The 25186-nt window shown below is 41.3% G+C and overlaps 1 protein-coding gene across 1 annotated transcript in view; it reads right to left on the bottom strand.

Annotated features, from left to right (window-relative positions):
• Positions 1 to 24690, bottom strand: part of ADAM12 (ADAM metallopeptidase domain 12) — a gene marked incomplete at both ends in the record, with an annotated part of 39369 nt that extends 14679 nt beyond the window's left edge. The window contains 6 exons of the mRNA XM_010152165.1: positions 10732 to 10880; positions 16097 to 16181; positions 17361 to 17530; positions 19369 to 19440; positions 20324 to 20389; positions 24507 to 24690. Coding sequence (XP_010150467.1) covers positions 10732 to 10880; positions 16097 to 16181; positions 17361 to 17530; positions 19369 to 19440; positions 20324 to 20389; positions 24507 to 24690 — 726 coding nt within the window. The remainder of the gene's footprint in view (positions 1 to 10731; positions 10881 to 16096; positions 16182 to 17360; positions 17531 to 19368; positions 19441 to 20323; positions 20390 to 24506) is intronic.
• Between the last annotated feature and the right edge of the window lie 496 nt (positions 24691 to 25186).

Raw genomic sequence — 25186 nt, 5'->3', positions numbered from 1 at the left:
AGCAGACCAAGTGGCAGCAAGTGATAGGAAGAGATGCTGAGGAGGGCTCAACCCCACAAGGAGGAACCCAGGCCAGGGAGATGGGATTTGGGAAGCAGCCCTCTGGATGAGGCACATGAAGACACTGTCCACTGGGAAGAGCAGAAGAAGCATTAAGAGAATGAAGCCTATGGGGAGGGCAGTTGGTGAGATGTGGATGCTGAGCCCTGCAAAGTGCTGGGAAGAACAGACACCTGGGGACAGGCTCATACTGATTTCACTTCACATCTCTCCTACAGAGTCTCTTAATACTCCAAGACAGGAGTATCTGACTTGCAAGCAGAACGGCCCCTTTTATTCCTTTAGCAGATCCAAAGGAAAGGTGAGGCATAACAGTGCCAGAAATCAGACTGCAACCCCCAGCATTTGCACCTTCCCAGTGTGCATACGACGACATAAGCTCTGATAAAAAAACCAGCTTTTCCCCTATCAGGTAAATCACCTCAGAATAATGGAAGTGGAAGGGTTTTTTTTTAAAATCCTAAATATAAAATAACAGTGAATCATTTTCTCTCTCACTTCCCTTTTTCACAGAACTTGAACAAAACCTAATTAGTATCAGCATCATATGTAATCATTATTTCAAGCCATGAGAATAGAATGGGTCCAGCCATAATCTGATTTAGGGACCCTTAAGCGAGCAAATTAAAGCTTTCACTCGCAGGGATGAAAGGCTCCTGAGAAATCCAGAGGAATCCATAGGTACCTTGATGAAATCCTGGCCTTATTGAAGTCCATAGGAGATTTCCTATCAACTTTGTGGGAGACGGGATTTCTCATTTAATGCTGGTTGGCAGGCAGGAGGACATCAATTGCAAAGATGAACACAATTTCCATGCTATGTGAGAAGTCAGAAAGGCTCCCTAGGACACAGAAGTTATTCCACCTCTTTGTTTTCAGTGACTTTACACTAAATAGGTGGTTGCTTATCTTCATCTCAGCACTGGGGCTGTGCCGTTCAGTTTTAAAAAGCTGAAATGGAGCCTACCTGCATTTCTGCACCAAGAACCCTACAGTAAATTCACCCAGGACTTCATAATAGGCTTTGACATTAGAAAAGAAAAAAGAACGACTTTGCAGGAAGCAACTACTGGGGTAAAATGGACATCTTCCCCTCTCTGAATTTTAAACATTTTGCACATCTATCCCAGGCACAAAAGAGACTCTGATTCCCATGACAACTGTGGCAAATGCAGCTGTAGGCATCATTTAATTACAGTGATTCAGCCTTCCAAGCCCACATCAATTCCTTAAAGTGCTTCAGGGCATACAACACACGTTCAAAAAGGAGCATTCATGTGACCTTAAGAGTATGCCCCTTAAGGTATGTTTCCATTTATACTCTGGGAATTTGGAATTCATTAACACCAATTAAAACTGGACGTTGTGTGCTTAATTCGCCATGCACTACACTACAGATTTATCCCTGCAGGTTCAAAAGTTTTTTTTGATGAAACAGAAAGCTAAGATAAAGGGAAATGTCCTTATATGATTTATTCTCACGGGTCATGGCAATAGCAGTACTGCAGGAGAAAAATGTCCCTTACAGAGCGATATTTTCTATGGATATTACACCGACAAGACAAAATGCAGCTGAGCTCTCACCTACCAGCATCCCAGCCCGTAAAACTGTACCCATTCTGGATACATCACACAGTAGAAACCACGACCTGTCCTTAAGTATCTGCTATAAATAATCACACCAGAAGTAAAATGTGTTTTCATTTGAGAAGTAACCCCTCTCCTTGTCAGCTTCACTTACAGAAAATGCATGCTGTAAATCTGTACGAGTTCTCCTCTAGAATACTACTGAAAAGCCAAATATTTTCACTTCCAACAGCATACCTACTGAAACGTGAAAGAGTAAAGTAAACGAAAATAGCAAAATCCCCTTTTTTAAAGACCTGCCCCACAGCTCGGTGTGTTCATCGTTAACAGCGACCCACTCCTGTAAAGGACTGTGAAACGTGCAGTCTGTTGCAACCAACACTGTTCTTCAATGCAAATCTTATTTACTTCAGCAATTAAACATAGCTGTGATGTATGGAAATTATTAACAAAAAGGAATGCCAAATGCACTGCAGACATGGGGCTACTTGGAGTTAAGTGAAAGACTGACATAAATCTATTCTGTAATCTCGTGGCTGTTTCCTACTAAAGGAAGGACCAGAATGCAATGTGCTCAATTACTAGGGCATAGGGATATGCTGCTTAAGGTTTTTTCAAAAAGCAGTTGCACTGCTGGCACGACAGACCTAGCTCTGTCACACGCAATTTATTACATCAGTATATCAACTTTATTAAAAAAAGAACAAGACAACGGAGAAGTCTGTCTTTGTGCAGAGCTGAGCTCAGACTGGTTTGGAAACATAAACAGCTTCAGAGTTTAATTAGAAACTGTTTACATCTTAAAGATAATTTCATTTTCTTCAAATTGTAACAGAGGTAATTCCAGATAGTTCTGCTGACTCCACAGCTTAATGTCTCTAAACTGCCAGACCGAAAAATGCAAAGTGAGGTCTGCACAGTTGAAAACAAACTGAGAGGGGTCAGGAAATACTGTGCTAACTAATAATGGTTTGGTTATCTAATGCTTAACAGCTCTGCAGCTACAAGATGCTGCGAGATATCTGGAAAGAAGAAAAGAGAACCAGACAGTAAATGAAAGTGCCTTTCCCCACATGGTATTCCCGATTTCTGTCTCATTTCCAGCATGTCCTTTTGCTGTTGGGTTTTTTTACCTTTTTAAAATGATGTAATTTTTATTTTTTCCTTGTGAAGTGTTGGAATCAGTGGTTTTCACTTCAAGTTGATTTGGTACCAAAGCCAAGATGGTGTTTTCGTGGCCTACCTGACAGTCTCCTGAAGCTAGAAATGCTGGAAGATCTCTGGAGGGTGTATGTTTTCACACCCCGGTTCGGTAGACTGCAGTTCAGAGTGACCTGATGGCCTGCTTCCTTGAGATCATTTTTCAAAAAGTGATTGAAAGTAACACTTAATACAGTAAGTGACACAAATGATTAGTACTTTCCTGACTTGTCCTTAATAGATCTTAACTCTGTTTTATTTATTTAACTACATTTTTATATTTAATCTTTATAATGTAGTTAAATATATATTTTTGATTGGTAGCTTAAAAACAAAAATCAAACAAAAGCAGAGAGAGGACAAAATAACAAGACTCCCCACAAGAGCCTTTGAGAATCAACCCTACGGAGCCAAACGGTTCTCCAGGAGACATCAACCACCCATCTATCATGCAAATATATATTTATGCATTACAAAATCAGCATTACTGTTACTAGCCTTCTTTTGATGTGCAGTCCTAAGTCTCATTAATGGTAATCGGAGATTCACGAGGGAAGAACAGACCTTCAGCACCATCAAAGGCCATCAGTTGTGTAACAGGCTTTAGGGACAGGGTGCTGTTCTCCCAGGCACTACCCTGAAGGCAAAGAAGATGCTGAGCATCTCCTCACCCTGACCCAATCCTGCTGCTCAGCTACCCCAGCTCCATCGGGATAACTGCTCCTGAACTGCCAACAGATCACCAAATAATCTAATCAGTACACATTCTTCTGCCCCCACAAGCCTTGTTTTAAACTGGGAAGATTTCCATTATCTGGATTAACACCTAGCCCCACAAAACGCTAGAGATGGAAGTAAACTGCAGCACAGGAGCAAATCAGGTTGGGGTTTATACCCCCAGGCCAATTTCTCTGCCCAAATCCATAGTTCAAGGTGTTTGCTGCCAGTGTAATAGTGATAATTAGAAATATCTGTTGGTTTTTGGACAGAGACCCTATACATAGATTCTGTAACTCACATGCCCATGACCTACCATTTGATTTTACTTTAAACATGGTAAGAAATACCTAATCCAAGCTGTGACACCTCAGTGGGTCTGGGGAGCATTTCCAGAAGCACCCTCAGACCCCAGCAGCTTGGGGAATAGGGAGCATACCGACTGCTCGACTCATCAGTAGCTACACGTGAGTGCTTAAACTTTGACTAGCCCTACCCTTACAGACCATGCACACCAGGAAAATTAGGAAACGGAACAAAATCAGACCTTCAACAATGGGAAAATAGCATGAACTGGGGATGGGGGAAAGAGGAGAATGCAAAGAAATAGCTATTTTAGATGTCTCTGATAACATACTTGCTACCACAGAAGGCTGCCAATGGAGGGTAGCCCATAAACCTGATTTTTCTTTGCCAGCAGAAATGGATGCTATAAACGACACAAACTGAAGTGTAATGCCCCTCCCCTTGGCCACTGGCAGGAAAGCTGCCCTTCAAGCATAGGTGCTTCTCCCAGATCATACAGCACTACGCTTTCAAAACAGCTGGGAACTGGCCTTTAGCACGGAACAAAGAACAACTGTTCCCGAACCAAATCCTTGGATGCCTGGGCCACTCATATAACAAACCTACGGACCAGGTTATCGCCAGCGGCGCAAACGAGAACGTTCGCATTTGCGGTATCTTCACATAGGAACCTAAAAATTGGGGGGGTGAGGGGTGGGGTGTTTAACTTAAACAGAGACTGAGGTAACTCACAGTCTTGCTGGGGGTCACTTGTTAGCTACACAAAGACATCTGGTACTGTACTCGGGGAAAAAAAGCTGTTTCCACTGCAATATTTTGTTTGCCTTAACTGTAACTAACTTACTCAGTGTTCAGTGCAGAATGCCCAGTTGTTCCTAGAGGGAACTAAAACAGAGCACGTAGGAATTCTTTTTTTCAGTGGTATCTGGAAGAAGACCATCCCCATTTCACCATAGCTCCTCGGCAGTACTTTGATCGAGTACAATTAGTTTAATCTGGGACTGTCACTCAGCTGATTCTTAACAGATCGGAGTTTGCTCTCACTCTCATTCCCAAATACGCAGTTTCCCAGTGGCCATCTGTTTTAATACTAACATAAAGGTTTCAATTTTACTGAAAAACGTGATAATAGTGGGTGTTTTTTGGATTGGTTAAAAAAAAGTCGTCTCCAAATTTCAACAGTAAATGAACCAGTATTTTTCTACACACTTCGTACGATTTCTACTATATGCTCTTTCTGTGGGCCTAATTGTTCTCCTCCCCTCCAAGCCTGCCTCCAAAACCTCAATAATTAAAGTGAAATTGTGCACTGAAAGGCAATTACTCAAAATTAGCTGTTATTTTCTACTGAGAGGCACAGTTCCACAAAAATCCTCTAAACTGATGATCAATAGCTGAGACATTAAGGAATTGATCTCAATTGTATTTCTCCTTTTTCTTCACGTGATCACTACATGAAACCCAGCCCCCGGCTGGAGCGGAGCCCCAGGCTGTCCTGCAGCACAGGCAAAGCACAGCCATTTCCACCAGCAGGAAGTCACAGTGTCACACACGAGCTCCACGTCCCTCTAACACGTGCAGTCACATTTATCTGAGTAAATTAAATTTAAGCCCTGACCGAATCAGAAAGATATACTGACTTCAAATTCCAGCTGTGAAAATGGAAATGGTAACACAAGATCCAAGATAAAAACAGGGGGAAAAAAAGAAAAAGGCAGGCATAGGGGGATTCAATTCTTTGACTTTTCAAAAGAAACATCACACTAAAAGGAACATGATGAAGAGGAGCAGTTGTGTGGTGAAATCATAGAGAAGCCGCTTCCATGTCTATGCTACTGGCTCAGACCTTCCTGCGTGGCACCAAATGGCTTTCTGTCCCTAACGAATGCTTCGTGCCATTCCTGGGATGCAAACCAGCATGTGCCTTGGAACTCCTGCGACAGGGAAAAAACAGGTCTACTAGGGACCTAGATTAAAATCCAGATTTCTGAAGAGATATTCCTTCATTCAAAAATCAGTTGAGCAAATAGCAATGGCCCAGCCCTCTTTCACCCATCAGGTAGTGCAGTTCTTAAATATCTACCACTTGTTTCATGTCTTGAAACAACAGCCCATACAGTATTTTTCTTCTCCTAATGATTTGCTATTTTAAGTAATACTGCATTTGTTTATTCTCTTCATTATGGTCTTTGAGGAGAACCAATCTACAGCCAAGGCAGAAAAATGATCTGAAGTAGACTTACCTGACCTGCTGCCAGGCTGTGCTAGATGTGCAGCAGGATTTGGAAGACGGGACACCAAGTGAGGGTGCTCGATGCTAGAGTTCAGGGGCGTCTGAAGGCATGCCCTTGCAGACACCGTCACGGTCCCTCACCACAAGCCCATCCTACCTATTGTACTTGTTTGCAGGGACAAACGCCGAGCTGGTTGCATTTTCCATTTGTAGTTTCAGTGCAGTGGGGTAAGTGGGGTCTGCTGAACGGTTGTGTAAAAGCCCCCCATGATTTATAGCTGTAAAGACACCTTTCAGCCTGTGGTTAAACGTGAGGTATTTCATCTCCCAATACATGGATAGCAACAGAAATGGGGTGTGGGCAACAGGGCAAACCTGGAGATCTCTACCATTCCCATAGCCAGGTGCATATGGGATACAAAGCAGCCCTTTTCCAGTCATCCTCATTTCTATCAGCATGGGGAAAACCTGCTGCTGTCTGCAAAGTGGAAAGAGAGACGAAACAAGCGGCTCTATCCCAGGAGCCTGCCTGGCATTTCAATTAGCCATAGCTGGGATGATTCAGCAACAAGAAATGATCCTGGTAAGAGCAACACACTTCTGGGAGATGACAGGAAAGAAGTATCATTATAGGAAGTCATGGGACTCTGCAAAGGCATGGAGACTGTAGTAGGATCAGCATCTGGATGAGCTTGGTGAAACCAGCTGTCCTTAGTGTGTTCCTGGTCTCAGTCATACATAAACTCGGGCAGGGGGTGGAAATGGAAAGGCACAAAGGGGTGCTTTCTGTTAAAGGGAAGGAAGAACATGTTTACAGTATCCTCAGCTTCCCTGATGACAAGTTAGTTGTGTAAGTCACATATATAAAAAAAGCATGCTACTGGCAAGGACATGTGGGTGAGGAGAAGTATAAATCCTTGGGTTTACAGGATGGGAGAAGACTAACTGTAAAAATTTCACTCCCCTTAAGGCTGGAAAGACACTTCAAGCATATATGGACCCTTTAGCTTTCAACTACTTTGGGGGTTGTCATCTGATCTTAACCTCATGGAGATACCTGTGCTCAGCTTTGATGAAGGAGCACATAAAAAGTGAATTTCCAATATTATTCAATAAACAAGTGCTGTTAATTGGCATAATTTTTCTCTGCAGTTTATACTAAATTCTGCTTTTAGTTGCAGTGGTACAAATCTAGACTTAATGCCTTGGGTTTCACCAGAACTCTTCTGTATTTACCTAGCTTTCAGGAAAAATATTTACACTCTTAATAAGAGTGGAAACTTTAGGGAGATACTTGAAAAACAAGTGAAATACTGGTCAGGCCTTGCTGGCTCAGCCTAGTCCCTTAGTTTTCACACACTGCGATCTCAGTAAAAAGATTTGCAAATCTCTTTAAGACTCAGACCCTTCTTTTTCACTTGGAACAGTCTATGGTTAAAACAACTATAAGAACTGAAGGGATCTCATTAATAGGCATGCAGAAAAAAGGGGCAAAATGTGTTAGTATTAAGTATTTCCTTGTTGACACTATTTTTATAGCAAACCCCCAAACTTCTAAAGCAGGATTTATGTAATTTCCATAGCAGATATTTGAATCTCAAAAAGGTCTAGAGTTGACAAGATTTGGAGGTTTATATGCTTAATTCCATGTTATAGAAAATATATTTTGCTGAAGTAGTGATTCTTTAAGGCATTTGTAGCTCATAGACACATGGTACACATCTTGCTGGTATCTTTTAAGAGTAAAAGCTATAGGAAGCTCATTAAAGGATAGATCCAACAAAGTTTAAATTCCACACTGATCCCTGGAGATTTTATCCACCAAAAAGTAATTTCCAAGACCTCTTCAAAGACTGAAACATAAGAACTGATAGAAGATGGCAATAATTAATGAAATCACTTTTAATTAAAAAACCTTAAAGCATTCCCTTTTTGCCACACAACCACTCATTTGAGTCCAAAGTTAAGCTTACAGAGGCCCTTCTGTCATAACCTAGATACTTCCTATTCTTTTTAGATATTAGATAAGGACTTCTCAGGGGCTTGTACTTTTTACACTAGCTTCAGAACAAGGTTGAGTTTTTTTCTTGCACTTGTTCAATCGACCTTGAACCAACAGACATTAGAAGACCACAGAGTGAGTGGCAATGAGCATACTGAGACAGGCAGGCTGTCTCTCTAAATGTATACGGCTTCCCTGGGATGCTCTTTGTTTTGATGTTTTTGCTATTCTAAGAATGCATTTCAGGTAGGGAATATTCATCTGGCCTTCTCTTAACAGACCCGTCTTTCCAGAGCTGAAAATTCATCGGCGTTCCTTGAATAATGGTGCTCAGAGGAATGCTACCGTTGGTCAGATGTCGGGTAAATATTCAAAATGTTAATTTTAAATTGGTAAAATGCAGTTTGGCTTTAGGCATAAGGTATTCTCCTGGAATACTTATTACAGATCGACAGCACAGTATGAAGGTAAAGCCTAAGGCTATAAACTTGATATTAAAATTTCCATTTATAAATCAATAATCACTGCAAACAAAACAGCCAACTCAGTCCTGTGAATGCCACAACTCTTCCTCCGGCACAAGTTGCCTATACAGTTTGGTAAAAATCTGAAGGGAGCGTTACAAAGCTGAAGTGTACCTAACGGTTCCCTCTACTAAGTGTCAGACCTGGAGGTGCTGGAGGTGGGCACGGCGTTGCTGAAGGAAACACAGCCTTTAACATGTAAGGCACTACAGAAACCCCAACGTAAAGTGAACTAAGCTGCTTGGACTCGTATCTGAGGAAGCCACTGAGCAGGAACAGCCTTGGTCCATCGATGAACCAACCCAGAGCCAAGGTCTGGCACGGCACATCCAGCACAGAGGGTAACTTCAGATACACCCAAAGGACCTTGGTGCAGAAGGCAACCAGGGAAGAGCTATGTAATCTCACATTAGAGATACCTTCACAGGACGAGTTCAGAAAATGCCTAGAAGTTTCTGTCCTGAGAGCATCTCCTGCATTTACTTCCAAAAGTGGAGCAACTGGATGCCCAACCAGTAATTGGGCTGAGACAACTGAAGATTCCATGCATCTTTCAGGAGCTCGGAGCCCAGACCTGCCTGCCCACTGCTTACCAGCTATCACATCACCTCACCTCAGAGCCCTGTTTGCAATTTCAGTTTGTTTTCACAGCGTGCGTATGAACCCTGACGTGCTGCAGAATGCAGTTCCATATGGATATTTACTACCTATTGTTTTAGAAGAGACAAGCTATTTTTCTTTTCCAAACTGCAGAAATCACTCTCCTTCTCCTCCACACACACAAATCTTTTGTTTGTCTCTAAAGTTGCTGTGCTTGGCCTCTGGCCAGAATCCCTTTTTCTGCCTTGAAGGAAGGTGACAGCATGCCTTTGAAGAAATGCCAAGGCTGCTGTTAGGCTGACCAGCAGGGAGCAATCCTGCCCAGCACTCCCTGGCCTCTCCCAGATGGCTTTCTTCCTTTCCCAGAAACTCACAGTCTTGGAGAAGGCAGAGGCTGAGCTGATCACAATTCCCAGAAGGTATTTTTAAGCAATAGATGAAGTTTAAGCACAGAGAGAGAAGGGTGGAGTTGGAAGACACATCAGAAGATCATCCAGCCCACTGTCTTGCCCCAAGGCAAATCCAGCTGTACCTACAAGATGCTGTTGACAGATATTTGTCCGACTGGTTCTTACCAGCTTCCAGTCACAGGCAGTAACATTTCTGCAGGCAACCCAGTCCAGCACATCACTTAGCATCAGAAAGCTTTGGTAAATCTACTCTCTCTAACTTCAATTTAATCCTATCAGTTCTTGGCTGAATATGGACATGGAGAGCTCATTCATCCTATTGTTCAGTTCCTAACAGTACTTTAAAATACAGAGAAGCAAGCTGTAACTAGTCACCCCGGTCATGGTGCCTGTACTTGTTGTGTCTACAAAAACACCACTCTTCTCTGCTGACACAGAGCCTTTCTCATCAGCACAGTCCCTCGACACTGACAGAGAGAGCTGACCACGGGTTCACTGGCTTCATTTCCCACAGTGTCTTATATCTTTTCTTGGAAGATCATCCTCCAGCCACTGAACAGACCTAACCCCACTGACCTTACAAATTTAATTTGCTCACATGCTAAAACTGCTACATGCTTATAACAAGCGGTGGAAAACAAAAGTTTATGCAAAACTAAAAAACAAAGACTTTAAGGAAGCCTAATAATATAGTTCCTGCATTACTTTACTTCCTACACATTCATCTTAGTCTTGGCCTCGGGATGCTGTTCATTTCCTATTATGACTGATACTCAGTTGGCAAGATGATGAGAGAAGGTGAAATTCTGATTCAACACTTGCAATTCAGTTTTGGAGGTTTTTTCTTTCAAATTAACCAGTTGCTTACGGCATTTTTTTCTCTCACACTGGTAACAGGGAAATAGAAAGGTACAATGGTACATGTGTGTTCTGATAACAAGTTTAATTGCCTCAGCTTGAGGGGGATAACTGCAAGAAGATTTAACAGGTGTTGAAAAGGTTTTTCTTTTTTCCCCTTAAATGTTCCTGAATCACAAAACAGACCCTAAAAATTTCCCGCTGTAACTTGCCAATGCTTACCCCTGCACTTACCCAGTTGAGGGGTTCATGATGCAACCCCCTTTATCAGTAGATGCTTTGCAGTTGCAGCCCCTCTCCAAGGTATCATGATTCATTCCAAAATTGTGTCCCAGTTCATGAGCCAGCGTGACGGCTGCACCTAGAGGGTTTTCTGAGTGATCCTGAAAAAAACCCAGAAGAACTAGTGAAATCAACACACAAAACCAATTCAAAATACACACTCCCCCTCTAAGGTCCTGCTGCCTGTCCTTTGAAATGTTTTACAAACTTGCCAGCTGTAGTTACACTGCCGTAAAATTGACACAATTTTAAATTCATCCACGTATACCAAGTGCAGACTGGGAATTTCAGGACAAGCTAGCTGTCCTGGCCACCCAGTTTCCCCAGCACATTAGACATTTAGGACCACTGGGCAGCTCTGAACATCTGGGCCATCTCTTTATTTAGCACTTAAAATTGCCCTGACCCATAAACCCCCCAAAATCCCACGACATGGCAGTGGCAGAAAGCGGTCACCCAGACGTGGAGTGTTGGAAAGGGTAAGGATGAGTGTGATGAGGGAAAAGTGAGAAGATCCTTTATGTCAGGAGGTAAATTACAAATGCAGCAAGAGATCACACTTAGTCTATTTAATATTCTTCACACTGTTTCTTTAATATCACAAAGTCCAAGATTTCACAAGCCTGATAAGAAAAACCAAGTACCTTTGAAAACCTTCTTTTTAAAATGAAAGGACAACGCAAGTCGAAAACTCTGATGGCCTCTTGTTAACACCTATGAATATTCTAAATGTTGCAAGCGTCAAAATTGAAATATTGACATTAAACCTTGTTGAAATGCTGATTTTTGGGACAATTATTTCTGAGAAATTCACTGGATGATCTGATAACAGGCTGCTGATCTGGCTGATGTTTTGACTTAACCACAAGTAAGAGACCTTTCCATGTCCATCATTTTCCTTGAGGGAAAAGAATTCCACTGCACTTGCATGAAAGCTTTCCCTGAAGGCATAAATATATAATACAAATGCATGATCCACTATCAGTCAATAAAGGGAATTACTATGTACAGCTGCCTTCTCTAAAAGCATATGTGAATCTATTTAGTTTAAATAACTCTTTTAGTATCATCTAAGCCAACCTTCAGACTAAAAAGAGGTGAAAGGTAGAACTGTCTAAAACCTTAGCTACATATTAATTAAGCCTTTAATATGTGACTTGCAGTAGATTTAAGAGTTTCTTCTTTCATCCATCCGTGCTAATATTTTTAGGGTACCATTTCTCGAAAAGAAAACAAAATAAAGAAAATACAGTCGTTCTAAACTCAAGAAACTACTCCTGCATTTGGAGTAAACTCAAAAGAATTTTACCTTTTGATAAAGGATCTCTTTTTATTTTTTTCCTGACTTGTAAAATTTTAATAGAAAATTCTTGGGACTAACGTAACAGCCAGTTTGTGTGCAGTTATATTCTAAAATGCCTGTTTGCTGAAAAGAAGCTATACAACCTGTTCTAGTAAAAGAAACAAGAGTAAACCCATGCAGCAAAATAATCTGTAATAATCCAGAAAAGATACACTCCTGCACAATGCCTACCTAGGGAGATGTCTGACCTAGGTACTAGTCACATTCAGATAGATTTATCTTACTCACAGTAATTTATGAAATACTTAAGAGAATGCAATGTAATCAAACCCGATGTCATAAAAAGAGCACAACCTCCCACTCAACTGGAAAACAACCCAGGACCGAAGATAAGGAAAACAATGATATAATTTCACATAATTTACCAGCAGCACACTGGAGTGATGCCTTGAAATTATGGCTATGTGGTCAAGACAGAAACTTTGAACTACCTGGCCAGACAACAAACTGAGCTCAGTTTTATTTCATTTTGCCAGTCTCTCTTACTGAACAGAGACTGTACTTACTGGAACGCCTTTAAAGCTGGCAATTAAAAATAAAATCAAGAATTCACACAGTCCATTCCAAAACTAGAGCAATAAATGATCTGAAATGTAATTTGGGTCTTGAATAAGCAAACAATTATTACAGCCCATGCGGTTCTCATTACTTGCTCAGATCTACTTGGAATGCAATTTTATCAGTTTCTAGAGAGGGTTTTTAAAACAAAGAATGTGATGTCTCAGCAAAAGAAGTTATTTGAAGACAGCATAAATGAAGATTATCAAAACAAACAGTGACATGTCCCATTTGATACTGAGACCATTTAAGTACCACAAGGACTAAAGAAATGAATAGCAATGTGACTTTGATTTATTCCACCAGGGTCTTTCAAAGTTAACTTGAGCAGTAAAAGTCATTACCAAACAGTTTCACAACCACTGAATAAGCAATCATCTGCTGTTAAGACACTACAAGCTGTTGCACAAAACATGCAGCTGCTTTTAGCTGAACTCCGCCTCATTCCACTGAGATTCAGATCAAATGGTAATAGTAAAATACTGTCACCTACAGCTAGAACAGGCAAATGCCCCAATCCTGGGACTCAACTCACTTGTAGGAATAAGCTTCCCAAACCACACTTTAATTTCATTTAAGCAATTCACTGAAATGTAAGTGCCTCAGTTCCACACTTGTCATTTAGCCTAACTTCCCACTGAAGTCAACAGAAATTTGACATGAGTAAGAACATTACATTGCATTACAGCAGCTCGGCAATATTTTACTTTTAGATCCACGAATTTAGTGGGCAATGTTTTGAAACAGAAAAATGAAGCCTGAATCATGTGTCAAAGACTTGCCTTAATGTCAACTCTTGTTTGGTTTTTCTACAACACAACAGAACCAGCCCAGCACAATAAAATTGTAATGCCCTTGATGCACCAAAAGCTTCTCATGCTCAGACGACTGGTTTCCCCATTTTGAGTTCCTCTTAAAATTGGTGAGAGACAGGGTGTCACCTACCACTGAGAGAATTCAGCCTTACAGAAAAATAAAGAGGGGACAGCTCCCAGGGAGACAAGACAGGAATTGAGATTGTGTAGTGGAACTAACAGCAAAAAAGAGTCAGGAAGATCAGGTCAGACAGGGGTGACTCCAGTTTTTGTATGCAATGTTCTTTCTCATGCACTCTCTCCACTGTCCCCTCTCAGAACAGTTTTGAGTGTGTGGGAGCTTTTAGGTATAGAGTGTTCAGGGTGGGATGGGTAAGAGGTTGGCCGAATTGTAAGGATGGCCAAATGTCCAGCTGCCCAGTGTTGAGAGGGTTGAGCTCCATAAACTCCCAGTTCTTTCATTTGCATGTCTTCAAAATGTAGAGCTTTCTTCTCTAGGTACTGGTATATACAAACCCTTTGTCTGTGTACACCTGAATTAGCCTTTCTTACCTGTGGGGAAGGCTGGGCAGCTGCCCACTCAGGTTTTGAGGATGAGTGTTTGCTTGTTTGGGATCTGGCTCCTTTTCGAGGATTTGCTTAAAGAAAACATTTCTAGCTATGCCGTGCAAGCCTCGAGTTAATTTGCACCTCAAAAGTTTCAATTCACCGAGGTGGGAGCCTGGGAAACGTTGCGCTCCCCTGCACGACTGAAGCTGCAGCCTGGCCCACAATTCAAACACAGACACTGGGTTTCTCCTTGACATATAAATCTGTCTCTTCTCTCTCAGAGCCCTGACAGCACTTTAAAGAAATGCTGATTCTTGTTTTCTTATTACTGGAATGAATTATTTTTTTGCTGTTTCTCTTTAAAATGACCGTTTCCAGAGTGAAGAGGACTGACTTTGCAGTAAAATACACTGTGGCGTATCTAAAAGCTCATGCTAAAAATTAAAAGGACAAAAAAGGCATCATAAGGTCATCTCTGACTGCAGATAAAGCCAAAACAGTGACGGCTGGTCTGAGGGTGAAATGGATAAAATGGGGCTGTCTGCCTCATATATGCCTCTGCCAAGATTTGGAAATGCACTGGGAGACTCCTACAGCTTTTTCTTCCTCTTTTCCTCCTTTTCCTTTTGTACCTATCACACCAGCATCCAGTGAAAAGGTGCTACAAACACCAGTTGGAGACTGAGCTTCTAAAGCTACCAAGAGACTTTATCTTTCCCATAATTTTGACATGACTTTCTCCAAATTATGTGATTTGACTCTTCTTTCCAACTCCCCTACACCTCAGCTTCCCTGCTCACCTCATGAATTCTCCCAGCCTGGATGGACTGTCTGGACATCCCCTTCCATGAATGCACACATCACCCCAGCCTGGCTTCTTGCCTACTTGCACAACAGACTCCAAAGGGGTCAGCACGGTGGACCGACCACAGCTTGGACCCTAGTTAATGAGGAAGGAAATGCAGGAGCTTTACGGGTCTGTGTCTCTGGAATTATCCCACTGTGTGGATTGCCTTGGAGCAAAAGCCTTGGTGTCCTGGGCTCCAGGTTAGCCCCTTGGAGCTGTGAAGAACTGGGAGCTCTGAGACCACACAAACTCCGAGCGTTGTGCGTTGAGCTCCCACCTCACATGGGGATCTGCAGTTGAGGTGCCCAGCAGAGCTGGGGGGAACCACCACATCACCTAAGGTGCTGGAAGTCTCGAAGTCTCGACAACGCTGTAGGAAACACAAAGGTTTTCAGCACGTGTGGGCTGAACTCAGACCATCTAGAGGTTTTCAGGGCTCCCTGGCTTTCTGAGCTCTGCGGTCACCAACCAGTGGCCTGCAAGCTCAGGGAGTCCACATCTGATTTTATTTAACGTACTTCTATTGCAGAGTTTAGTTAATGAAAACTTCTTTCCCTGCCCTTAGCACAGGACACTTCAAAATCTAAAAAAAAAAAAAAATCAAAAAGAAAATACTCCAGAACTGCCCCCAGAGCTTGGCTAAGATGGTTAGTTGTACGTTCACCACAGCACCTAACAACAGCATTACCAGTAATGCCCTTTGAGAGAGGCTCAGGCAGAACAAATGCTGCCATTGTTTGTTCTCCTTGTCTGGCAATGTAATAAACCCACTGTGCTGCAAAGATGGAAAATAAGTCCTTACACAGGAAACTCTGTAAATACAGAATAGAATCAATATAATAAAAGATTCAGGATAGACTGTTGTTGCCAGTAACACTAGTATACCCAAGTGCATAACAAATACATCTTCTGGTTCCCACCCTTCACAGCACCTCAGCACCTGATTTAATGATAATTAGGAGTAGAGGATTCTTGCAAAGAGGTCATGCTATATTTTAAAGCAAGATATTTATTTTTTTCACTATGGAAACAATCATAAGCAACCTGAATGTAGACATACATAATACTGAGATTGAAAACGGGACAAGTGTGGCTGATGTTGTGGTACAGAATGCAGTACCACAAAACCTGAGATTGTGTCACACCAGTTGGGCCAGTTTCAAGTCCTGTGCTTTTACCACTTACCATGACAACCCCTCCAGACTGTTCTGCAGTGCACATACTCATTATGGGCGCCATGCCAATGGTAGTCCCTTGGAAGTACACCCCGCTGCAGGAGGGAGGGAAAGGAGAAGAAGAATCAGAGAATCACCGTTCAGTGCCAAGATACTGATCTATTATTTTCAGTCTTGTCTTTCTGCCAATCTCAAACAAAGATCCCATTTCAAATGTGTCAGCTCCAGACATTTGCAGGTTTAAAACAATGAAAAGCACAGATTAGTCATGCCGACTTGCCAAACTGACAGCCACAGCATCCCTGCTACGGGAAAGATCCATTTGATCACCCTCCTTTGGGTTTACTGCTGTAACAGGACCCTTCTTTCCTTTCTTTTTTCCTTGACCGAAGTTGGGAATAGAAATACAGACATAAAAATGTCTCTAGCTCAAATAAGGGTTATTTTAATGCAGTGGGAAGTTTATATGCTACTTGTTACAATACAAAGTCTAGAATGTAATCATTCCAAACAAAGTATGATTATACATAGGGAATAACCAAATATCTCATGAGGGACAGTTTGGAAGGGCTCACTATTGTTACACAGATAACGAGTAAAGAGCTTCTTTTAATTACTAAGATGTCAGGTATGTTTATCTCTATAGAATAAAGAACAGTTCATTGATCAAAGTGATATGTGGTTCAATAAAGAGGAGTTTCTCTTCTTATTTTTTTAAGAGTGCTTTTACTTTTAGCATGTTTACTCAATTACTTTAATCCAAGAAATGGCAGCAGGGTAAAAGATGTGCACAATTTAATTGCTAAGTCACAAATGCAAACAAATTGTCCAATTGTGACCACATTTTTACGTTTACTGAGGTCTTCCTACTAATAAACAGGCTTCACATAGTGCACCTTTAGTTCCACTTTTGGGGTGAGGGCAGGACTGCCTCTTTCGGTAACAATTTAGACAGACACCAGCTTAAACCACTTATAAATTCATACCCTACATATTTACCAGTTTATTACACATCTACACTTCTACCTGAGTTGTAATCAGGAAAGGCCTACAAGTAATAGAGATATTGCAGAGCAGTGGAAGGAAATTCATCTGAAGTATCTGCTGAAGGGCTCTGCAAAGTGCTTTTATGTTTGATGTTTGCCAAGGGGAAAGACAAACCCTCAGGAACACCGAAGTTCCTCCCAACAGCTTAGCAACTGGGGAAGAATTCACTACAGCTATTCCCAAATCACTGAAATCCCGGTCGATATTAAATACAGTGTCAAGTCTACCTTATTAGCTGTGCATTGTCATGGGGTTTACGAGGTAGTAGTTTTAGCTTTCTCCAGTCCAGAAACTCATGGAGGCTGGTGAAAGGGTCTTGAGAAATAGAGCACTTATCCATGTCGTTCCATACTTCCACCCCGACCAGGGCTACTCGAATATTTAGTGACCTATAGAACTAACGAGAAAAGAAAAATAGAAACATGTCTCTAAAACCTGTTTTAGACCACATTAGATTAGAATATTTCAACACAAGCATAATGTGCATATGAACCTTTCTTGTGGAGGGTCAAAGGGTCTCCTCTTCCAGGGCAAAAGGGAACACCTGATAGGACTGACTCAGACAAAATGTTTCCATGACTGAGAGAAAACAGTTCTGACCCGACTAAATATCCGTAAGGCATTCAAAGACATCCAGAGAAATGTTACTTCTCTACGTCCCACCCAGGTTTGCACATGTCCTTCACTTCTGAACAAACTCGCTGCTGTGGCAGATGTCGCTCCACGGCTGCTCTCCGCCACTAGCACCGCTGCGATTCAAAAGGCAGAGGCAGCTGTGCTGCACTACGGTTGTGGTTCAAAAGAGGAGCCCAAAATTCAGCCAGAGCCATCGAGTCTTCCTCACAGCAGATAAAACCAAGTGATTTTAGCAGTGTGGGCTGCATACACTCTTATCACACTAGGATAGCCACGGTTGCTACAAGAGGGGAGACGGAGCAGCATTAGCAATGGAGCAGAGATAACAATTCTCAGTTGAGACGAATGGGAAGAAGGAATCAAGTCCAGATTTGGGTGACTGTCTGAGAAAAGCATATACTAGATGTTTGTCTTGTTTATATGCATTACAGTAATTTGGATAACATTGGCATTTGCTGAGCATAAATTAAGCATGAAACATAAATATATTATAACGTACAAAATTAATTTTGAGCAGGTAACATATAAACACCTGTCCTCCAATAATAAGTCAGCAAGACAATTATGGAAGAGGTGGGGGTGTCTTCAGCATCTTGTTTTTAATCAAGAACTCTTCTCCTTGAGTTATTGCCCTTGAAGTATCACTTGATAAGTTCTCAGCTAAATTAACACACCCTTAGTTATAATTTCACTACTGGACTCCTAATTTTTTCTGACTATTCAGCACAACAAAAATAAACTTTAATATGCTCAAAAACACTCTAGAGGACTCTTAGCATTTATTGTTTATTGTCAAGAAATTCAAATACAAAAAACATTACAGTGTATGTCTCTTTTCTTACCGTTCTCACTCAGCCATCAACTCCCACTTCCCTAGGCACTACATGTTTTTAATTCTGACATCTTCCTTGGGCTATATATCTTATTGACTGCATCTTCACAGGCCTTTTGTTGGCCTTACAGCTACACCAACCCTTGCTGCTGCAAAGGAATTTGTTCTCCAAATTCCTCCTCAAAATAGTCCTTTTTCTAGGAGTTGCTCCATATGGGATTATCCTCACCCTCTTCCCAGGTTAATAAAATCCCAGAGCTACATTGTACATCTCCTTAGGAATAGGGCTGCCACAGATATATGCATCCCATATATAGTGCATGCATTACTGAGCACACAGCTCACAGCTTAGTATGTTGAAGGGCATACAAAAGGATGAAGTTTACTTTGTGGGTTTTACTGGTTGGAGAGAAGCATTGCTCTGAAATACTGCAGTATTTGGACAGCAGCAGGGTTAGCTCTTTGCAAAGGTGGGTGGATAAGGAGATGTGGCAAAGGTTGTGAAAGCTGTTGATCTGAGCACGGTGGGTGCACTGGAAGGGCATGATGGGGACAGAGTCCCTAATAAGAAAGGAAATACTAGAAATGCACAACTTATTCTTACCAATAAATCTCTGTCACAAGCTCTTTTTCTTCCCAAGAAAGCATAATTTTTAAGCTTTAGAAGCTTCCTTAACTTTCTAGTAGAAGAAACATAGATTTCACAGCAATACCCTTCAGAAAGTGTAGTGAGTTTGGAAAGAGTGAAATAATACTCATGTTCTTACCTTATCAACATAGTTTGCAATTTCTATCAGCCTCTGCTTAATTTTTTCCACATCCTTGCCTTGTCTCTGAAACTTGGAATGTAAAGGATCAATGTACTAGCAGCACAAACATCGCAGTTTCCCCCCAACAGCCACCTTGCCAGCACTGTCCGTGATGCTTGGGGATTACACAGTGCAACCAAAGGCCATCGTCACACTCACGCTGGCTTTGTGGCACCAGGGTTGGCCTTAGAACAAGCACAGGCTATGGGACAGGATTCTGGTTTTTATGACAAGATTTTAAAATCCCTAAGTCACAGGGATCTTTCAGGGACTGATGTTTTATGAAAAGGCTCTTCTGTTAGCTATTTTGGCTCTTGCAGCAAAGTGATTGTAATTCCCTAACTAGCAATGTTCAAGGTGATAAAAAAATGTAAGTAGCAAAATAATTCAAACCAAGATTTGGATCTTTGGCTTCCATTCAACTCCCTGGAACATTTCTACAGCCAGTTCTGGTTACTCACTTTGAAGGTCTCTTTGCAAACTGTCAGGAAGGCAGCTGTGCTTCATACAATGGGATGGTAAATACTGCTTCCAAACCAAGTGCAGGATCCTACAGCGTCTTCCAAACAGCGACAGACCCACCAAGGGCAGAGTCAGAGAAGGCAATGAAGACTTACCTAGCTCTAGGAGATCCTGGGCAGTGTACTTGCCTCTTCTTGAATTACTGCCAGATATCTCAGTTATTTGAGAGTCAAATCCCTTATGAAGTATTGCAAGAAACATTTACAACTGACTATGAGCGTTGCCCTAACAGTCCTTTTCATTGCTTAGCCCTCATTAGGGAAGAAGCTTTAAATTCGAAAACCACCATATTCCTGTCTGGACCACATTACTTGCAATACCATGGAACCTGAAATGAGCTACCCATTTCCCACCCGTGCTTCCCATAACTTCTTAGTTCTGAGTTTCTTACCTCACGATTATCTGCCACAATAACAAGCTCCACATACTTGGTTGTCTTCAGAGTCTCCCTCTTGTACTGCCAAAAAAGATCAAAATAGTATTTTGTTTTTGCAATAAGTGACCCTTGGAATCAGCGCTCCCTCAGTCCAACAAAGTGCTTCCAAGAGGAGATACACAACGTCTCAGGTTCCCAAAGATTTCACTACATACAAATTTTCATCGTATTTCTTCTCCTTATGGATGTTTTCCTTTTATCCACCACAACAGAAATAGCCTGTGTAGTACTTAGAAAAAAACCCTCCAGGATTTGATCACAGCAAGCAGGGAAGTGGTGCAAAATCTCGCTCAACCTTCCAGCTTTCTGCAGTTGTAATGTTTGAGTCGTCTTTCCTTTCAGGACAATATCAACTCTAGCAGAAAGACCTTTGCTATTTTCAAGGTACATTTAAAGAAATTATGAGATGACTTTTAGCAAACATTTCGCACAATAGATCAAGTGGCTACTAAGAAAAATGAGAGATAAAGGGATATTGAGTGAAGCAGAGGAGAGATCAAGTGGTCAACTGATAAATTATGTAGGAAGAAAAACCCAAGGAAAAAATCTGCAGAAAAAAAAAAAATGAACTGTCAGTGTCTGGGGAAGCAAACTGATGCTCTAAAAATGGAAGGCATACATTTAATTTTGTATCTGTATATTCAGATAAAACAGCCCGTCATGCTACTTGCAGTTCTAAAGGCAGGTCTAAAAGAATCATAATAATTAGCTGAAACATGATCACCAAAGAAAATGAAATGATTTTGCAATAGAACTAACACAGCTAACTAGCACAGTTCCTTTGTTAACCTAAATTCAAGTGACCTCTCAATGCCTGCAAAAGCTCTGTGATTTACAGCAGCTGAGCATCTATCCTGTCGTTCCCCCTCTGTTTCTGGAATAAGACAGTTAGGGAAAAGAGGTCTCAGCAGTATATCTGATCTTCATGCCAGAACTTAAGGAGCTTAAGCAGATGTATGACCTACTAATGACCACGATGTCTTGAACTCAACTAATGCTCTGTAACCTAAAACATGCCTACAGCTTTCCAAAGCAAACTGTTCCAAGTCAAACCATATGATCCCCTAATAAGCACAGTCAGTACTGGACATCACTTTCCAGCCAAATTCCACAAAGTTTTCTTCACATTACCAAAGTGATCCTCTTTGTTATCTGCAGATTAATGATTTTGAATGCTTTACAAGGAGCACCGTGTTTAGAGGAAGGTGACAGATGCAACCTTTAGTACCTGATTTCATGGTGTTACACGGCCTTCAACCTACAGTAACTGGGAAACAGTTAAGTTCCATTTGGGCAGTATTTATGAACTGAGAAGGCAGTAAAAGCTATCATTAAAAAACTAAACATCAATGATACAAACACTTCACAGGATTACACTTATTAGGGGGTCTGGCAAATGAGCTCAGGTAGATATTCTTACAACTTCTACAGTGCTCTGGCAGAGCTCAATTTACCTCCCTGCAAAATATATCAGACATGAGTGAGATGCCATGTAAGGCTAATCACCATGTGGGTTTTGTTTGTGACAGAACTATCTCTCAGATACTGAGAGTCTAGCATAAAACTGAAATTAGTATGTAGTCCTGATCAGAAATGAACCCCCAAGGTGCCTCTAGTCTTCTTCCAAATGAAGAGTAAAGGTGAGAGATGAAAATCCGGGAACAAAGACAGAAGAAGAGCTCTGTTGCATCAGTCAGTTTAAACCATGTACTTTTTACTGAGAGTAAAACTGTTTGGACTGGAGAGTTAGCCTGAGGGAAATTGGCTAGCAGGGTATGATCATGTAAGCCCTGGTGACTGACTTGCATAGCAAATCCGTTCCTGTGATGTGCCCACAGGCTATGTGCATTCCTTGGATACAGTATTTAGTTATAAAATGTACCTAATTATGACTTCTTTCAGCTTGCTTTCTGCAGCCAACTGCATCCCTGCACAATCCATTGCCTGAGTTAATCCTTCAGAACTAAAATGAAAAGTCAGTAACACAGCCATGACAGGTACACGTGATGGGAGACAAAATGCTTTGTTCCACCAACCGCTGCCTCTCTCCCCTGCTTCTACCATACCTGACGGTAGGCAGCCTCTCTCTTTCTCCGTGATCCCCTTGCCCTGAACAGCTCACCTGCCTGATCTCTGGTCCCCCAGCTCCACCAAAATGGCTATTTTATGTGGCTACAGACAAAACCCCGTACTGTAGGGGCTGACACATCAGGCTCACTTTCTGTAGGATCCTATCTCAATGGAGCTCAGCTGGAAAACACACTCCCTGCTGCAATTTGAGGGTCCGCTGAGTTATGAAATGACCTGGCATTTATAGAGACCCAGCTCCAACAGAGCGAAACGTGTCTGCACACATATGCTACTTTATCTGGCTTGCTCTATTAAATCTCGTGTTTGGAACTGGGAAGGTAAGTCTGCTGTTTGTACCATCATTTATCTGTATTTAAATCTAACCCAAATGCTATCTAACTCTGGTATATTGGTATCACAATTCAGCTCTTCTCAATAAGCAGTTTGTGTAGGTAGTTGAGTGAAGGGTCAGGGGAAAAAAAACCCCAAACAAAAATATTTTCCACCTAGTGCAAGGTGTCCCTGGCCATGGCAGGGGGGTTGGAACTAGATGGTCTTTGAGGTCCCTTCCAATCCAAACCACTCTATGATTCTATACCCCACAAACGTGCCAAGAAACTCAAAATTTTCATCATGCGCTAAACCTGAGACTGGATTTCTGCCGCCTTCTGTCACCCTGTGTAACTTGGAGCAGCCTTACGTCTGTATTTTGCAGGTCATCGTTATTCAGCATGTCCTGACAGTCTACTTAGCTGATGACAACACTGAAATGTGAAAACTCACTCCACACATTACATTTGACAACTTTCAAAATTCATACATTAGAAGCATATCCAACATACTCATTATATATATATTGCACCTATCCATACGATGTGACTGTTGGCAGTTTTATAATTATGTCCACTGAACCACAGCAAAAATATATTTCAGACCTTTAAGGTGAATTCTGGCATGTATTTGAAGCCACCAACAAAATGTGAGAACCATGAGGGTAATAGTAAAATTGTTTTTCTTGTGTCAGCTAGTTGTTTTATTTCAGTTGCTGAGTGTAACATTGATTACTTCAGTGAAATTCAGTCAAAAGTCACAAAGATTTTGGGGCAACTTTAATAACGTTGTGAAAAGCACTTCTCCAGTGCTTTCGGACTACACCCAGTTTAAGAAAAATGCTTAGCCCAGAGGATGATATATATAAAGACTAATGCATTCGATGTAATATTTAATATTCCCGAGATGTAAAATAACTTAATTCCACTACATAAATAATATCTAGGGATGCCATTTAGGTTGCTTTCTTTGACAATTAACTTGATGAAAAGACTTAGTAGTACATCTATGTAGAAATCCCAATATGTGACATTTAATAAATGCTGAGGGCAAATTTGTATCATTGTATAATTTCTGAACACTCAAACCAGTCTTTTCTGCAATCCCTATCCAATATGCAGATGACATTATTACAGTATTTTCTCTTCCTGAATTTTAGCTCATTTAATTTCCTACAGTTTCCATTAGCTAGATGCATTTCATATTAAGTGCATTTCTTCCTACACAGAATTACAATAATATGTCTGTAAAATAATATGGTGAGAATTTGCTTTGTCTGGATAAGATACTTTCCTAGTATAATGTAAAGGTTTAAAACCCAATACTAGCAAAGCATCACAGCTATCATGTTCTCTTCCATCTCGAGTGGGCCAGAACTTTTCCAGACATTGCTCAGTGTTCCTATGGGATCTTAAATTCTTGCTATAATCATACACGAACCAAAACGTGTTACTATAATATGAAACCATAAACTTTTCTGTGCCATCTCATTACCAAAAAGAAAGTAAGAAGCAAGTTATGCATGCAAGGTCACGAAAAAGTAATAAACCTTTAGCTAAATGTAAGTATATGCTTAATTTTAAGCATGCAGTTAAGAACATGATGTCAACAGAAATAGGAAGGTCTAATGTTTTGCTCAGCAGGGACTTTGCAACAGAGTTATGGTGGACAGTAACATGGAATGCTACCAGAGACATACTCAGCAAACCAGACACGTAGAAGTGCATCATCCACCTACCCTGCCAGCTGGAGAATGGTGTGATGTGTCACTGTCATCAGTTCTCATGGCAGAGATGTCCAGCTGGTGGCCACAAGAGCCGGGGGCTATTTTCAAATTCTGCGCTTGGTAGATCTTGTGTTCACTTGTAGCACCTTCTAATGGCTCCAGAATGTAGCTTTTGTTTTCAAAAACAATAATTCCCCTGTTACAGAACAGAACGGAGTAAGATGTATGGTTTTCAAGAGCTAATGCATATTTTTCTACCGCAAAGTTACAACAGGTTTTAATAATGACGGAGTATGAAAAAGCAAAATGCTGATTTACAGTGTCATGGTTGGGTGGAGCAGGAAACATCAAAGCTGTATATTTTTCACTGCAGCACACTATACTTTAAGAGAAGCAATGGCTCAAAGAAAATTCTACTCCTCTGAAGTGCTGTACTGTAGAGCAAAATTACATTTGGTTTTTATGTGTTTTCCATTCTCCCAGTGATGCATCACCATTGCTGAGTGGAGTCACGACGTGTGTGCTTCTGAGGACCCGTGGCAAACAGTGATGAACAAAAAGTGTGGTGAAATGCTTTTGTAAGAAAAGGTAGACAGTGAAAGTATTCATTATGATCTGCAGCGTGCATCACACCTTTTAAACCAAAAGCTGATGCAAGCATCAATTCTGCCAGATGAAGAGGCATTGCAGTA

This window comes from Eurypyga helias, unplaced genomic scaffold (genome assembly GCF_000690775.1).
Source record: "Eurypyga helias isolate BGI_N326 unplaced genomic scaffold, ASM69077v1 scaffold4975, whole genome shotgun sequence".
Classification (NCBI taxonomy): domain Eukaryota; kingdom Metazoa; phylum Chordata; class Aves; order Eurypygiformes; family Eurypygidae; genus Eurypyga; species Eurypyga helias.
The sequence above is the reverse complement of the archived record's forward strand: the minus strand, read 5'-3'. Positions and strand labels throughout refer to the sequence as shown.